Below are 18991 nucleotides of genomic sequence, written 5' to 3'. Positions count from 1 at the left end.
TACAAGTGGTGAAGCAGGGCTGCAGTTGTCTCTCTGTATCTCTTCCTATCTATCACCCCTTTCTCTCATAATTTTTGGCTGTTTCTATCCAATAAATAAATAAAAATAATTAAAAATTTATACAAGAACCACAGAAAACACTGTTTTGATTACTGAATACTTACACAGTAACAATAGACCAATTTAAATTTCCAAACCTAAGTTTATTGTAATTTTAAAAACTTGGCTGTCAGTCCTTTTAAATATTCTTGTCCACCAGAGGTCATAGAACTTTGCTGTTCTGTACATTAAGTTTTAAGATCTCTGGCTTTACTTTTCACCAAAGACACCAGTTATACAGTAATATGCTTTCCAAAATACACACATACACATGTTAACACACACTGATACCAAAGGTTCTTACAAGCATGTCCTGCTGTTGCTATTAGCAAGGACATACTTTGTTTTCTCATATATTGCTAGTTAAATGGTGGGACGGGCACAAAGGATCAACCTCTCCTTTGACTCTTCAATGTGAAAAGATGTGAATACAACATGTACACAGGGTGGCTTCATCCATATGGTAACAACAAAATGACACAAATGTTTCACTACCTTCAAAGCCAAAATGCTTCCTTTGACATATTAATATTTTATTTGTGGAGACATTGTATATAGTATGATAAGCCTCTAAATAAATTTTGGGGTCAATTGGATTTTTATGTACATGTTGGCAGTTACTGAACTTCTCTGGGCCTTCATCTAAAAAGGGTTATATGCAAATTTAACCCTGAACTGGCATATTCACTAAGAAAATTCATATAATGAGCTGGCAAAATAGCTCACATGAACAGTGTGATCTTTTGCCATGATCTTGGTCCATGTCTCTCTTCCTCTCTTTCTCTCTCTGCTTCAGCTTTTTTGCCTTTGAATGAACAACAACAATAACAAAGATTCATATAAAGAGTTATTAATATTATCTTCACTGTTTTTTTTTTTTGCACATCTTGAATCCACTGGATCCTTAACGGAGGACAGCATTTCATTCTAGCTCCATTACTTTAAGAAAGATTCATCCAATCTGAAAACTAAAATGATACGGGGACAGGATCCAATTAAATAATATCATCTGAGAAGGAATCTACTCAGAAATAAGATAGTCAAGCGCGTTACTAAGAACTGATTCTAAGTAGAGAAATTTCCAAAGAGTTCAGCTTTTAAAATGGACTTGATAAGGCTACAGTTTTAAAGCATTGAAGAATAAAAGACCAAATAACTTAAATCACCCCACTGCATTTCAATGCCTCCATAGTATCTAACATATAATACTTTTGAGGAAATTCAAGTTTAACTTTCAAAATGTTGAAATTCTGTAACATCTTTTGCTGCAGGTAAGTGCCTCGGAATGGTAAAACTGAAGCAATTAGAAGAAAAAAAAAAGAGTATCTTCCTCAGTGCACTAATAATGTCTTACTTATTATATTCACACACAGAAGATGTCTTATTATCAGCCCACAACTTTAAAGCTAAATTGAGTTCTTCTCAAAAACTTGGCTATGGAAATTCCAGGGGCCTCCCACCAATCTGGAAGCCAAAGCAATAAGCAGAATTTTGAGCGAACTCTAGCTGCAAAGAGTCCTGTAGACATCTAGGTGACATGAAACACACACACACACACACACACACTTTCATTCACTTCTTCAGGTCTCTAAGTCCTTAGCTGTACAATTGCCTCTTTTGTTTATGTGATCTCCTAGAGTGAGTCAGCATAAAAGGCAATTAAGAAACCATGGGAAATTGTTGCCTGAACCTGGCTTTGTACCTGAAGTTCAGATGTGTTTGCTTAACCTTCTATTTATTACTTCTCTTTCCTTCAGTTGACCTTTCTCATCTTAATACTTGCCATGGTGTGCCATGGTAAAAGGTGGCTCAATGAGACCCTGGCACCATGTGACAAAGGAGCTCTTATAAGAGCTCTGTGAATTGTTCCATTCATTGGGTGAATGCAGTGACACTCCCTCTGTATGCCACCATCACCACCGTTAAGAAATGGGAAAATGTCAGCCCCAAAATATGGGTTCTTCACACATTCAAACACAGGCCATACACTGGGCCGCAAATTCCAATTTCTGTTTTTCCCTCCAAATTGTCTTCCTGTTGAGTAGCCTGAAACACAGTTCAGACAGCCAAACCAAGGAAAGGCAGTTTACATACCAGGCACCAGAATGTTCTATGTAGCCAGATCACCAGAGGCAATTTAGGCCATGCATTCCATGTGATCAAAGTTTCCTGACATGAAAGTAACATGGCCACACCCCATGCTGTGTGACCAGTTTGTTAACTTCTTATCTAGGAAGCAGAGTAATTATTCACCATTCTGTGACAGAAAACCTATATTCTTCCAGTAGGGGAAACAGAGGGGCATAGTTCTAAGAATTATATAACATTAGTCATTTGATGAAAGGACATCCTGATCAAGCTGAAATCTTGTTGAAATTCAGTATGTGCTCATTTTTAATTTGATAATCTTGTGTGCACTGAAAATATTATAAATGTCCAGATGGCTCTTCGCAGATTATCTGCTAGTTTTTGTTATGAGGGCTTCACCACTTTAAGGCATCTTTTTTCATATGGAAAGACAGACATAGAAAGAAAGACATAACCACACCAAAACTTCCTTCAGTGTGTGTGTGGGGGGCCCTCTATAGAACCTGGGTTGTGCTCATTATAAAACAAGCATAGTATTCAAGTGAACACCTTTGTCAGCCTTGTTTTAAAGTATTTAAATCCACTATAAAAGCCTGATAAGAATAAGTAAGAGAGTTTGAAACAATACCAATGAAGACAGGACTTAATTCTCAACCACATCAAAGTAATTCAATCTAAAGAAAAAGTACATGTGAAGCCCCCTTAACTGACTTGCTATAGAGTACAAGAGTCAATTTATTTTTTGTCAATTAATATTGTTAAAGAGAAACTTGACTCTAGATTTCTTAACTGTAGCAAATATAAATCCCCTCCAATTAAGTAGTCTAATAAGCTATGTAGGGTTTTACCACTTAACATTCTTTCCTCCCCATTTAATTTTGTCTTTTACTTGGATGTCATCTTGTTAAAAATCCGTCACAGAAAAACTATGTAGCCAAGAGATAATGTTGCTAAGTGCCCCTGATGTTAAAAAACGAGCAGGGGCACAATATTTTTTCTGAATCACTCCAGGATTTCCCCCCTAATAATTCAGCTTCTTCCTATTAGAAATTAATATATGAAAATATATGAAAATGGTCAATATGCAAATTCACATATCACACTAGCTACTTGCCTTCAGTAAGTGCTACATGCATAAATTTGAAACAATACAATATGTTAAGGTTCTTGATTATAATAATGTCTTGATGTGCATATGTGCATGCATAATTAGGCTAATTTAATTTAATCATGAAAATATAAGTTCATTTGGTTTTTCTCCTCTAAAAGTTCTCTCACTTTTTTTTTCAATTCATTAATTCTACTTTGCCCCTTCAATATAGGGCAGCTAGTAGTAAGTAATGGATTTGAGCTAAAGGCAGTATTGTTCCCCTCCTATGGAATGAATGGACAGAATGGGTAGAAAGCAGGTGACATCTTGTGCTGAACATAGACCACAGTCATGGAGCAAAAGCATCTGGTCCTAGAAATACCCACATTTTATGGCCATTTCTCCCTGCGAGTTTCCAAATGTCCCTAAACTCTGAGAATTTGCCCAGGGCTGTCACCTGATAACAACAGAAGGCTTGAAACCAGCTCATGTGACTCACATTCCACATGCTTGACTGGAGTAGACCTTTGAGGGAATTTGCAGAATTACTGGAAGCACATGGGATATATTGAAGGGACAGATCCAGGGGGTAGAGAACATTTAACCTGACCACACACTAGAAGAACAGATAATCCCACCGTAAGGAGCAATGATAGCAACCATTTTGACTGAAAGGGAAGAGACATCTGAATTAAAAAAAAAAAAGCTGGGGCCAGGTAATGGCATTTCTGGTTAAGTACACAAAGTCCTAGGTTCAAGCTGCTGCTCCCCACCTGCAAGGAGGAAGCTTCACAAGTGGTGAAGGACTGCAGGTGTCTCTCTGTCTCTTCCCCTCTCTATCTCCCCTCCCCTCTCAATTTCTCTATGTCTCTATCTAAAAATAAACACAAATATTTTAAAAAACATTTTAAGAAGTTACTCTTATTATCTTCTTCCACCAAGGATTCTTTCTGGTGGTAAACCTATGTTCTCTCAATATTTTAACAGAGATCAGCTTAAAAAAAATTTTTAAAGAGCTCCTTTGTGCCCATCAGTGAAAATCTATATCACATCTGTTCCCCCAGGGATTAATTCAACTTTTGATTAAATCTTTCTGAAATTTAAATCATGATGTTACAAACCTCCAAGGAACTTCTTTATGAGTTGTGACCTTCCATCCTGTTCTCTGCTGCTGTTGGATACAGTACAAAGATGGATCTATAAAATGTAGGGTGTGTTTAAAAACAAGAAATGGCAATGCAAATTGCAAAGTGTCAGATTAATATAATATAAAGACTGTAAAAAGTATGCTTTGGTTAAAACAGTTTATAGTTCATCCTGATTTACAACTGGGTAAGCAAGAATGCTAAAGTCAAATGAATACAATAATGTGGGCAAGGCTGTAAATTATAGCCAACGATTAGTGATGCACAGTGAAGAGAATGCTGGCAATGCTGAAAACAAACTTTGTATCAACAGCACACTACACAGTTTGGACTGATTCAGTTCAGAGGATGGGAATTAGGACAAACTTCTTAGGGCAGAGTGGTCGTGCACTTAGTTGAGTGTACATGTTGCAGTGTGCAAGGATCTGAGTTCAAGCACCCAGTCCCCACCAGCAGGGGATAAGCTTCAAAAGTGGTGAAACAAGTCTGCAAGTCTCTCTCTTCTCTATCTTCTCCTACCCTCTCGATATCTATTGGTATGCTTCTAAATTCTGCTTATAAGACCTTCTGTTTTGATCATCACATTAGGTTTGCTTGTATTGCTTAACTCTGTGGTCTATTTACATAATCATTGTTTTCATTGGTTTAATCCCCACTGGTTCCAGAGCTTTTTCCTTCTCCCCACCTCCTATCCTACGTACATCCTCTTCCAACCTGACACTTATGCCTCAGGAGATATATAAAGACAGGGTTTTGATTAGAGATAGGTCAAACTGCATCCCCGCTTGTCAATAAAGATTGAACTGCGTTCGCAGCTCAGCCACGAGTCCCTGGTCGTCTATCTCCAGCCGCAAAGCTAGCCCAGCAGATATTTAGCTGTCTCTATCAAATAAATAAGGATAATTTAAAAAAAGACAAATTTCTTCATATAAACTGTTCATATCCAGTGCTCATTTATTTTTGTCAGCCTAACTTTGTCTTCAATATTTATTTAACCATTAATATCATAAAGAATGGGAAAGCGTTAATGATTTGAGGATAACATGATTTTTTTTCCTCCAGGGTTATCACTGGGGCTCAGTACAAGCATTACAATTATATCCACTGCTCCTGGAGGCTGTCCACTCCCCACTTTTTTTTTTAATAGTATAGGAAAGAGAGAAATTGAGAGAGCAGGGGAAGATGTGGGGGTGGGGAGAAAGATAGACACCTGCAGATCTGCTTCACAGCTTGTGAAGAGACACCCCCGCAGGTGGGAAGTTGACAGCTGAAACCAGATGGCTGTGCAGGTCCATGTGCTCAGTATTATCTGCACTTAACCCTGTGCGCCACCGCCCAGCCTGGACACGAATCTTTTATTTCCAGTCAAGATGCCCTAGTACCAGACTTGCAGCGATTACTAATGCTGACATTCAAAACATTTTTAATGTATTGATTTTTAAATTTTCTATTGTCAGAGTAGGGCAGTGGTGCGACTAAGGGAGCACACACATCAGCACAAACCCTGGGGTTCAGGCTCTGGACCCCACCTGCAGGGGGCAGAGGAGCTTTACAAGAGCTGAAGCAGTGCTGGAAGTGTCACTCTTCTCTCAATTTTCTGTCCTTCCCTTCCTTCCTTCCTTCCTTCCTTCCTTCCTTCCTTCCTTCCTTCCTTCCTTCCTTTCTTTCTCTTTTTTTTCTCATTTCTTTTTGTTCTTTCTTTCTTTGTTTTTTTCTAAGAATTTTTGAGAGAAACAAAGAGAAAGGGGACATAGAGAGGACATAGAGAAACAACTGCAGCACTGCTTCATAGCCTGGAAGTTTTCCCCTAGATGTGGGGACTTGGCGAAGAAATCTGGGTCCTTATCAAAAAGCTCCTTAAATTCTTTAACACTTGAACAAAAAACTTGCATAGTCCTAATACCCTTGCTAGTTCCAGATAGAAGACTAAAATCTGCTTCCATACAATATATATTTGGACAGATTCAGAGAGAACTCAAGAAGGAAGGGGAAGAGATAGAGAGGGAGAAAAACAGAGAGACACCTGCAGCCCTGATTCATCAGTTGTGAAGCTTTCCTCCAGCAGGTAGGTACCAGGGTCTTAAACCTGGGTACTTATGCACTATAATGTGTGTGCTCAACCAGCTGTGCTGCTATCTAGCCCTCAAAGTGGTCTTGATAGATAAGCAAGCTCTTTCATATTTCTAATAATCAAAAACATTTTCCGGTATAAGATGGGATGTAGGGGACTGGATATAATAACCACTAGTGCCCTCCTTCTGTTGGATCTTGTAATGTGAGTGGTTTGCAGTGTGGGACAAATAGAAAATAATAATGGTTTCTCTCTTACCCATGTCATAAGGGTCCCCAATATCAACTAGCTCAGTAGTGATTCTGACTGTAAACTTTGTCCCAGAAATCCATTTGTCCCATGTCTGGAATTGGGGGATAGGGGACAGACAGTATCTTGTTACAAGTCTATGAATTTTATTCAAGTCCACCTACAGTAATATTGCATCCTTTTAATAGTTTTCACCCCAGGTTTGAATACCTTGAACTAAAAAAAATACACGCTTCACTTGAAAAACAAGATCAGAAGAGAAAATACAAGTAGAATCTGAACAGAAATTGGCAGGTTTCACCAATGTGAAAGACACTAGGGTGGGTGAGGGGCGGAGAATACAGGTCCAAAAAGGGTAACAGAGGACATAGTGGGGGTTGTATTGTTATATGGAAAATTGGGAAATGTTATGCATGTACAAACTTTTGTATTTACTGTTGAATGTAAAATATTAATTCCCCAATAAAGAATTTAAAAAATTCACACACACACTTCACAGGGTGAAGACCCAAAACAGAGCTAATGCATTTGATGGAGTCCCAAGTAACTTTTCCTTAGAGAAATCACTTCTACCTTTGCCATTTGAAATGAGGTAACCATAACAGAATGTACACGAGACGTTACAGCTGAAACCCATTCAAGACTATGGAAAAGCAGGGAGAAAGGACGGGAGAACCAGAAAGAAAACAGAGTAAAAACAAAAATACACAAACAAAAAATACCAACAGATGTGTACTCCTCTGAGGAAGAGGTCAGGAGTTTGGTTTCGATAAATAAGAAAAGCAGAAGTAGATTTGAAACATTCGTTTCCCTTTATTAGCTCAGTGAGGCTGATGTGTACTGCACATTAAAAAAAAAATCACAGGAATTTTCATACAATGAGTAAAACCACAACAATACATGTAGAATTGGCAGGTGGAAAAAAAAAAGGGCTCAACTAATCGCTCACTTTCCCTCGTCAGCATAGTTCAACCAACAGAATTACACTTTCACCTACAAATCTTAAAAGTAGCTCCATCAAATCAGCAGTTCACATTATTGAAAATGTCTGTCACATAGGTACAAATTTAGAATCATCACATTATATTACATGGCTATTCTAGGTCACCTATAGATCAGGTCTTGGACTACAGTGATTGAAGTTCTCGTTACAGCCATCAAAAAAGGACACATAATCATTACCTACTGTAAGTTCACATCTAAAGGCATGAAAAGGTTTCCTTTAAAAAATAAGTAACTGACCCAACCATCATATCCCAATAGTGCAACGTTCTCTCTCTGCTACTTTGAATGTTGACAGTTCTTGGAGTCATTTAGCAACAATTGATTTTCTTGTACTGGAAGAATTATTCAGCTACTGATCTTTCTCTCTCTCTGGGAAACAAACAAAAAAATACCCACATTTCTAAAGCACCAGTTCAGTTACCAAAATTGTAGATGTGGTACTTACCGTGGCATGAAGGCAATGGCCTGTAGTCCTCTAAAAATCCTACAAATCTATGCTGAAATTTGCCTCCAGTGATTATGGGGGGGGGGGGGGTACGGGGAAGAGGAGTATGTGGGTTCATTTGGAATAGTCACTTCAACAAAAATTTAACAAATTGAAGTCAAAGGAACACAGTTTACATTTTGATGGGCTACCCACAGTGTCTGCATAAAATACAAAAGCTCCGTTAAGATGGTTTAGTGAGTCTCTCTTTGCACTAATTTTAGATGCAATTTGAAGTCCACGGATAAAAAGCTATCTTCATAGTAACAATATTTGTCAGGCTGGGGAGGGGGAATACATTAACATGACATCTGCAGTGTTGTCTTTTGATAAGTAAGAAAAGAAACCAAGTATCTTTACTCATGTCAACAAATCCAGGGCCAAAAGGAGAATGTATTTAAAATTGGATCACAAAAATTGAAAGGCAAAATCGAGAACGCATATGGTCCTTGAACACATAATATGATTTACTAAATATTGATTTCTTAAAAATAATTTATTGCTTTTAATAGTCTTTTTTTTCTTATTATTCTACAACAGAAGATACTCAAACTTCAGAAAGAAAGACTGTAAACTTTAGTTTGGCGTTCACACAGAAAATACCTGCATTTAACCTACAGAACAACAAGAATAGGCAGATTGAAGATGTGTTACTGTTGTAACGCAGAATCTGTGAACAAGTTCTTTTACTTTGTAATATTTTTTTTATTGCTTTCTATCTACTTAGAAAGAAGAAGCCAAAAAATCAAGCAAGCATCCGACAGGACAGACAGTGGATTCACTCAGAACACAATATGCTGGTGATAAATGAATGCAGCTATCAAAATTAGCTGCATTGGCCTGGGGGTGAAATCCTTTTTTTTTTTCTTTCTAAGATTGTGTTGGGTGAGAGAAAGGAAAAGAACGATTAAGTAGTAGGCATATTATGTCTTCCAGAAAAGTCATGCTGGACAAAATGGAATCGAATCTCAATGTAAAAAAAAAAAAAAACTTGAATACACACTCCAAAGATTACTGACTTCCATTCCACGGGATCCACACTCAGATGAAATCCTGATGTTCATAATGGAGGGTTGTGTTTTTTTTTTGAAGGTTTTTTTTTTTAATTATTTGTATTATTATTGAATTTAGTAGAAGCAATGCCATCAAGAACAACATCATGGTCATGTCAGAGGCCGTGCTAGTGCAAGTAGAAGCACTGCTTCTGCAAAAGCTGAATTTCTCAAATGAAACATTTAAACTCCAACCTGACAATTGCCATGCATCCTAGGTAGAAAATTTCCACTGGTGTGATTATTTTCATCATCTCATAATTTATAATAAATAGCTATCTGCAACTGATAAATATGTCTCTTTAGTAAACAAAGGAATGAAATATCAGTATTTATATAGGATGCATAACTGTAAAAAATACAGATAAATACCATCATCGTACTCCACCAAGGGAAAGAGATACTGGCTTCAAAGACAGTCTTCAGACGCACATTGATTATTGTAAAAATCATACTGTAATTATTACCTCAGCATTTTGTATCAAATTAAAATCACAAAAATTAAAACAAAACAGCATTTTAAAAAGATTTTTTTGACCTCTAGTTTCAAAACTACTGTTGATAGAGAAAATAAAAACATTTCTTAATGGTTACCCATTGAGACTTTACATAAAATCATGATATCTTCTAGAAAATTTTTAGATGAGAAAATTTCATTCCCCTAACAAATCCAGTGTATAAAACTCCAAAGGAAAACAAGCAACAAGAAAATGTGGAAAAATATCGCAGAAGTGGTTAATAACCTGTAGGGGACTAGGAGATTTCTTGACGAGATGCTTATAAGATTGAAGCTCACCTACAAAGGTATGGATGTGCGAGAAAGCATCGGTTTGCTGCTGTTGCACTCAAAGGACATACACACTGTCTTTTTTTTTTTAACAATCAAATATATATAAGCGGTAAGTTCAGCTTCTAAATATGTTAGTGTACAATAATCGTTTCACCTTATAATTACATTTGAATATTCTTGATTAAGAAAAATTGAGCAGTTTCGAAAAGAATGCTGCATTTACAGTGCATAGCTGTAACAAAAAAGAGAACATCTTCGTATAGTATTTACACAAAATAAAAATACTCCATTTAACATCTGTAAATACTTAACTACATCGGAGAATGTAGTGGTTACACTATCTGAACATATCGCCGAGAGTTTTTGCAGGACCCTCCTTAGTAATGTCTCACTGTGCTCACTCCTCAGACAGGACGGCTGAACAAGCCGCATGTGTGACCATGTGACAAGGCTTCTGAGATTTTTTCAGTAGAAGATCAACATGTTGGACATATACATGGGCGTCAGGATAAAAGACGAACAAGAGAAACTTCAAAATGTTGGGAAAGTTTCACATTCCAGTGCCCGCAGTGTCCTCTCCCACCCAGATTCCATGGCAAAAGGGGGATAAAAGAAGAACCAACCAAGGGGGACAAAAAAAAAAAAAAGATAAAAGTAAAAGGGGGGGGGGGATCCAGGATTCTAGTTTTACGGAACCTGTGAGTGCTTCAGGATTGTCCTGAAGCTGTAAGATGAAGCTTGCTTCAATTTGATTTTGCACTTTTTCTTTTAAAAAACAAGTCTGGAGCCTGATGTGCAGACATCAGCGGCTGTCATTTTAGGGTGGCTTGTGGTTGGTTTCTTGGTTAATTAGTTGATTGGTTGGTTGCTTTCTTTCCTTTTGAATCTATGCAATATTCTTTTTCCTTTTGACTAGAATATAAACATTTTGAAGTTCTAGGTTTTAAGTGTGTCTTCATGGAACTGCTGCCATTTAAGTGGTTTGCCCCTGCATACTCTGGTCAGGTGCCCTAGTTCCCACCGATATACTCACACCACACACACACACACACACACACACACACACACACACACACACACACACACACACACTCCACCACCAAAAGATCCCAGGGAAAGTAAAGCTAACCCCCATGAAGAAACATGTGCTTACTGGATATCCATTCTGTCTCTTGCCTCTTCAGCAGCTGGGTTCATGTAAACCATGGTTGGTGTTATTTGTGTTGTACTGTTGTTTTGTTTTTGTACAGAGAGTGTAACGCAGGAGAGATTCCTAAGTATGACTTGTGATAGTCTATCAGGGAAGTATGCCCTGTCCCGTGAGGTATTCACCGTTCCTCTGTCATCCTCAGTCAGGGAACATGTTACCTGCGCAAGCTTCTCTGAGCTTCTTTCAGTAAACTATCGAAATCCAGAGAGTCATACTTGCTCTTGGTGGAGGCAGGGTCGAAGTCATCTGAGTTTGAATCTGAAAGAAAGCCAAGCTGGGTTAGAAGCACCCTAAATGGCTGTCATTCAAACATATAATTCAATACTACTGGATATAATAGCAATCTATGTCACAAAAGGCTTTAAAAATATGACTAATTCTTATAGCTTTACTATATATATATCCATATACATGTGCATGTACATATATATCTGCAGAGGGTGAGAAGTGGAAACCATTCAAAAACACTCATTTATTGACAAGTTTTTGAATAAAACACTTCTGGAAGGTAACTGGAACATAGTTTAATATCTACATTCAGTAACGAACCATCCAACTAATATATTTTAAAAGAAAATTCTTTACCCTTCCTGACATTATAAATGAATTAGCTAAGGTTCTCAACTTAGATGGAGAGAAAAGAGTAGAAGTCAGAACAAGGGTTTCTTTCCAGTTAGGTGGAAGCCATCAAATAAAGACAGGTGGGAACTGGGCTGATTCAATTGAACATTTATGTAAAATGAGAAAGAGAAATATTATTAGCACTCTCTCTACTTATCACTCTGCTATTCCTCGTAGGGGGAATCCTACGATCCAACCGTCTATTTCATACCTGAGCATATCCCATAAGTGTCAAAAACTTTCCCCAAATACTTCACGTGTAGAGATAGTAAATTCAGTCTCCTTACTTATAATAGGAGAGAAAAAATGTGCAGGTATAAGTAAAATTAAAATTGCATTCATTCTTCAACCAGCCTAAGTCAACTTATGACATTTTAAAGAATCGGTATCAAAACCTTATGTTTCAACAAGGAAGGGGTTCTCTTAAATATTTTTCAGTTTTCTTTATTGACATCTACAGAAAAGACAACTATTTCTGTGGATGGATCTAAGAAGTGAGAAAGGATGTCTTTGAACTATACTAGAAATTGTCTTTCAAACACACTCATTCTTTCATAGCATTTAGTGGAGGGAAAACAAAACCTTTTGGGGAAACAAAATATGCATAACTCTAATAAAATAAGTTGTAAAAATAACCACATCTAGAGTGACAGAAGAGAATATTACTAGGTAATATGAAGACATGACCTTAAATAAAGATCTTGCTAAGAAACATTGACACTGGGCCAGCAGCAGCTTAGTTGAATATTGCATTTATCAAACATACAACCCAGGTTTGAGGCCAACCCTTACCACATTAGAGAAATATTCAGTGTTGTGGGTTTTTTTTTTAATTTTTTAAAAAATATTCATTTAATTAATTTATTCCTTTTTTGTTGCCCTTGTTTGATTGTTGTAGTTGTTGTTGATGTCATTATTGTTGTAGTTATTACTGTTGTTGATGTCATCACTGTTGGATAGGACAGAGAGAAATGGAGAGAGGAGGGGAAGACAGAGAGGAGGAAAGATAGACACCTGCAGACCTGCTTCACCGCCTGTGAATCTACTCCCCTGCAGGTGGGGAGTCCTGGGCTCGAACTGGGATCCTTAAGCCGGTCCTTGAGCTTTGTGCCACGTGTGCTTAACCCGCTGTGCTACCGCCCGACTCCCCAGTGTTGTGGTTTTTAGTCCATCCTCTCTGCTTCTTTGTCTCTCTGTCTCTCTGTCTCTCTCTATGAAAAACTTGGCTCAGAGAGGTAAAGTTCTGGTGATGACAAAATAAAAAAGTTGAGATCCATAAGCTATGTAGTATTAAGCTGATCCTTAACACTCTACCTCTGTACAACTTCATTTTACTTTAACCACCTTATATTTTAAAATTCCCTCATTTTCCCCCCTTTCCTTCTTATCATTCCTTGTCTTTCAGTACTTTTACCAGGTGACAATAATAACAATAAAAATCAACCTCAGATATAAAAGCAAGGACATATTTGACTAATGTTCCATCACTGGCATCTTAAATGATCAATCCTTAAATTATACAAGCAGGTCTGCTCATTGCTAGAGATAGGCCTGAAGTCATAACTCCACTTGCTTTGTAGATGAAGAAGAGAAAGTCTCCCAGGAATGTCTATGTACCAACATCTTATGCATAAAATATCCAAGAGAATTTAGGTGACTTTTCCCTTGCAGGACATTTTGAGAAAATTTAAAATGTCTTTACATCAGGTTACTTACAGGAAACCTATAGTTTCTTTCTTTCTTTTTTTTTTTTCTTTAAGATAAAGATAGGTTAATAAAGAGGCAGAGAGAGAAAGAGAGAGAGAGAATAAGGAGGAGGAGGAGAAGGTTAAAGATGAGAAGGAGGAGGAGAAAGAGGAGGGGGGAGGAGGAGAGAAGGAGAATGAAAGAGACCACAGAACTGAGGCTTCTGTCAATGAGTGAACCTGGCTCAAACCTAGTTTACTATTCAAGTGAATTATTTTGCCATCCCTCAACCTATGGTGCCAATGCTTCTCTACTTCCATTGGCAAATACTAAGATACTGTAAAGCAGTAGTTCTCAAGAGTCTCCTTGTGAGAACTAGGACAGCTGGTGTTGAGATATATAGCCACTTATGTGAGTATGCCAATGTTACACTGGAGGCACCCACAGAACTGTTTTTGTTGCGTGGAGTTAGAATGTAGCAACATATAGTTCCTACATCTATTCCATCTTTTTCCCTCCACCAAAAGAAGGATATATCCGCACAAGTCATAAATAATGAATGTGTTAAGGGTTAACACAGAAGTCATTCTACATCTTAAACAAAACAAATCATTAATGCAATACAACTGTATTAATATAAGTAAGTCTCAACTTATTATTATTACAACTCTATTCTTAGCATCTCAAAAACTGTTGGAAAAGTAGGTATTAAAATTAATATTTTGAACACAAGCACAATATAAGAGATGTGGTTCAAAATGTTTGTGATTAGTAAAGTGATTCAGTGAGTAGAATCCATGTTTTACATACTTGAAGCCCTGAGTTTAATCTATAGCTCTGCATTTTATACTAATCAATAAATATTATTTTGATTTCCATGGAAACAGTGAATGATTTATCAATGTATAAAAAATTAAGTGTGAAATCTAAATGCATATATCTTAACAAGCTTCTAATATAATCTGTTTCTTTGAATTAATGGAGATTTTGTGCTGTTATTTATTTCCTCTTACTCTCTCTCTCTCTTCTCCTTCCTCCCTTCCTTCCTCCCTTCCTTCATTCCTCTCTTTAACTTTTTAACTGCTACTAGTGTGGTGGCAGTGACAAATCTACTGTCACTCAGTGGCCCTTCCCTTCCTTTCTTTCTCTTTCTTCTTTCCTTCCTTCTTTCTTTCTTCTGTCTTCCTTTCTTTCTTGTTTGCTGCTTGCTTTTGATAGAGACAGAGGGGGATTGAGATGAAAGGGAAAGATAGATAAACCTGAAGCTCTACTTCACTACTCATGAACCTTTTCCTCCTTGCAAATGGGAACTGGGAGCTTGAAGCCTGGTCTTTGGGTATGGTAGCATGTGTGCTCTACTGGATGTGCCAGCACTCAGCAATCAAATTAATCTTTCTTTTAATATTTACATTGAGAGAGAGAGAGAGAGAGAGAGACAGAGGGGGGGGGGAGACGGATGCACCAGGGCACTGCTCCACAATTTCTAATGTTCTACTTGTCTTTATATTTTCATTTTTATATGGTATCAAGTACTGAACCCAGGGCCTCATGCATACAAGTCACTTGTCACCTCTGAGCCAACTTCTTGGATCAAAATCATGTTCTTAATAGAAAGTCAAACTTTTGCTTTGATTTAAAATTCATGACTTCTATCTTTCCTTCTTAAAGATTTTCACTGTGGTCTTTCAGAAAGATCAATGTGTTTCTAAGACAGGAATAAGATAGACACATGACACATATTCATAGACACCAGACTTAAATCCAGAGCCTACCACTATAACCTTGGTTCTCTCTTAAAATGCTGAGCCTCATTTCTAAAACTGGTCCATCAACAGTAACTGGAATCAATGTATTATGTACTTCAGTGGCCATTAAGGATATGTAAGCTAACTTAATTTGTAGGAGAAAATAAAAACAGAAAGAAGTGGCTAAATCTGTCTAAAAATGATAGATTTACTTTGCTCTTGGTACAATTATCCTGAATCCCATCATTTTTATTTTACTTTTGATACATAAGTAAGCTCTCAACACTCCTCTGAGTTAATAACATACTTGTGTTTCTTTATTCTGTGCCCATCCCCTAAAGTATCTAACTTGAACTCTTTGAGGAACAAAGGCAGAACATTTACTAGACAGAGCTATTAAGTTCAGAGTTGGTTCTTAGTGTTGATTCCTCTATTCAGGAAGATATTGAAATTTCTAACATTTCCCCATTACCATTATTTTCAATTATAATCACAGATACTCTTTAAAGAGCACCTACTTTATATCAGAGAGTTTCAACATCATTGATGCACTTTTTATCACATTATAGAATATTTGACAAATAAGGAACCAGAGGTGGAATAAGTGAAGTTATCAATACAATGCCAGAAAGATTGTAAAGTCGGGACTCTTTCAAGCACACTGTGCCCTAATATAGAACTATCACCTTTTATGAAATTGTAGGGCTTGAGGGAATTGAAAAAACCCATGCTACTACAATGCACATCAAACACACTTTTCAGAAAAGACAGAGCTAGCTTCCTGATGGCAAAGTTTCTATTGCTGCGGGCAAGACAGAGAGATAAGGAAAGGGGAAACATTCTTCTTAGAAATATTTCAGGGAGGTTCCAGTTCAATTTGGAAATACCATCCAATGCTCCCTCAGCCCATGATGAATCGTGATCTAGAGGGCCCTCTAGGTAGCTTATTTTAAACTCTAGATGTTTTGAGAGACTAGAAACACCCCGGCCTTCATCACTGAAGAAAATAAGTCAAATCAACTCAAGACTTCAATCTGTCTTGACTGTTTTTATCAGCCAACATTTGAACAAATGACTTGCTACCTTTTATATTTTCCTCCCTAGGCCTCTATCTCTGGAATAGTCAGCTGCCTTTCCCCTGCTTCATCCTATCTATTTAGTTTGTGAAGTGAATTATAGCATATTCCCGCTGAACAATGCACACCACCCATATCAATTACTCTAGGAAGACATCACTTCTGAGGATGGGAACAAATAAAACCCTGCATTTGGTATTCACTTCTTTCTATACACCAAACCAAAGCAAGTACAGATGGATGTATACCAATGCTTAAGGGTAGATTTATAGGTTAGTTTTATGGCTATAAGTTGATTTAAAATAATTCTGTCATATGTACAAGCCTGTGGTTATTTATTTTCCCTCGTTTCTTCATCAAATATTTTAAAGGCTTGTGATGCACACATTAAATGGAGAATGGAATGCAGAGGGACAAAATTAAAACTAGAGAAGAAATTAAGATGTCATTTGTGGCATTGTTTATAATATAAAAAAATTGAGTGAATGCTTAGCTATAATTGCATGATTGAATATAGTGGCACTTTCCACTAAAGAGAATATTGTTCAACTATTAAAACATATCTATAAATTAATTACTTACGTTGTGAGTCATCATGGTGGAAAATCAACTTGCATAATATTGATTAAGAAAAGTAGGATTTAAAAGCATTTACATATACTGGCTATAAACAAGAGACACTTTGAGACAAAACGCTAGACTAAAATCACACATTAGTGTTAATCACTAGGTGATGGGCTAATGAATGGATTGCGATTTTATTTTCCTTAGTACTTTTCTATTTTTCAATGTTTACTTGCATCTATATAACTTTTTTTTTACAGTGAATACCTACATAGGTCTCAGTTTTCATATCTCTGAAATGGGGATGAATATAACATAGTGTACCTACTAGAGCAGTTCTGGTAATTAGAGTAGGAAATGTACATGAAGACACTAACACAGTGCCTAACATAGGGAATCAATCAAAACATAATGTGATGTCCCCCCTTCTTTTTGTCTTAAAACACAGTGAGCTTTTCCCATGGAATTTTACCTGCTTCTCTCAAGAAGCACTCTGTAGAAAATGTTTAACATTTTTAGAATCTGGGAGACAATACAGACAGAAATCAACAAGTATTTTGCATATTCTTTTCTATAAAACCAGGATAATAATGCAATCCTAGTGCAAAAGCGTTCAGGGCAGGCACAGGAAGAAATCACAGATTCCAAACATATACAGGTACACCCTCACTTATGTAACACAACAAGTACGCACAGTGTAAATGCATGCAAGCACACACTATCCTACATGTGTACACGACATGCCAGAGGCATATACACCAATGGCACAGAGCGACAGCATCCCGACAGTGTGAAGGATTTCCTTTTGCCTTTATTGTTAGGACCTAAGTTGCCTGACTCTGAAATGGTCTTATACATTAAGAAGTAAATAAACAAGAAGATGTGATCTGTCTTTGAGTATTCCTTCCAGAAAAATTAAATGGTCATCCAACCCAATGTGCTCACGGTTTACAACTGTGTTCATCCTGAGCTCTACATTATACATTCCCCATTCCATGTACAACAAAATCCATACCTAGGTCTGCATAGTTAGACTTGAAAAATTGCTTGCATCCACAAAAATACAGCTCGAAGTCAGTTTCATTTGACCTGCGCAAAGTGTATCCATTTTCAAGAGCAGCAAAAGCATCACAGGTATAACGGTAGGTAATGAAACCATAGCTGTCTCTGCAATGAACAAAGAAGACAAGTTCAAAGCCCAGAGAAGTTGCATAAGCATATGTTGACTGTAACCCTTTCTGCACTGGAAGACTTCACTGGTGCCAAACGTCTACACCACTGCATCCATTTGTCAGTGTGATTGTCCTGTCAAGCTGCTAAATACTTATTTCTAGGACAGAGAATCTCAGCTAGAGAGATTAACAAATGGGGTTGAAAGAAAATAAATACGGTTCTGAACTCAACATGTCATCTGTCAAAGCATTCTCATCCTCCTAATCTTAAGACCATAATTTTTTTACATATGTCAGCTTCTAAACAAGAAATAATCTTGAAGATTCTCACCCATCATCCCGCAGATTTACTGTGCACTCCTCAATTTCACCAAAAACTTCAAATCGGTCCCTCAGTTCCGTTCGTGTTGTGTCAGGTCTGATTTTGCCAATATAAATCACTCGGCGTTCTTCCTGGGGGCGGAGGAGAGGGGTGTGAGAGAGGTTTTAGTAAGTTCTGGAGATGGGAGAGAAGCTGAACCTCTAGAAATCTTCAAAAAGGTACAGCCATGCATAACAGGAACCTGCCAAGCATGCCAGTTAAAAGGAGACACATGCTAAAACTAGAAAAGGCTATACTTGAACTCATTTTTACATCCTATGTCTTAAATCTCCCTCTTTCTCATCTGCACTCTTTTCTTATACCTTACTATCTTCTTATATTTCTTTGATACTTATTTTTATTATTATTTATTTATTTTAATATTTATTTATTTATTTATTCCCTTTTGTTGCCCTTGATGTTTGGTTGTTGTACTTATTATTGTTGTCGTCATTGTTGGATAAGACAGAGAGAAATGGAGAG

The 18991-nt window shown here is 37.2% G+C and overlaps 1 protein-coding gene across 3 annotated transcripts in view; it reads right to left on the bottom strand.

The window, feature by feature from the left end:
• Window positions 1-7531: 7531 nt before the first annotated feature.
• PPARGC1A (PPARG coactivator 1 alpha) overlaps window positions 7532-18991 on the bottom strand; it is an 883428-nt gene continuing 871968 nt past the window's right edge. For all 3 annotated transcript variants that reach the window (XM_007523877.3, XM_060188270.1, XM_007523875.3), the window contains 3 exons: window positions 18479-18600; window positions 17991-18142; window positions 7532-11541 (listed from right to left, as the gene is read on the bottom strand). In XM_007523877.3, coding sequence (XP_007523939.1) covers window positions 11438-11541; window positions 17991-18142; window positions 18479-18600 — 378 coding nt within the window. In that variant the 3' untranslated portion in view covers window positions 7532-11437. The remainder of the gene's footprint in view (window positions 11542-17990; window positions 18143-18478; window positions 18601-18991) is intronic.

Source organism: Erinaceus europaeus, chromosome 3 (genome assembly GCF_950295315.1).
Source record: "Erinaceus europaeus chromosome 3, mEriEur2.1, whole genome shotgun sequence".
Classification (NCBI taxonomy): domain Eukaryota; kingdom Metazoa; phylum Chordata; class Mammalia; order Eulipotyphla; family Erinaceidae; genus Erinaceus; species Erinaceus europaeus.
Note: the sequence above shows the minus strand (reverse complement) of the source record. Positions and strands in the feature narration are given on the sequence as shown.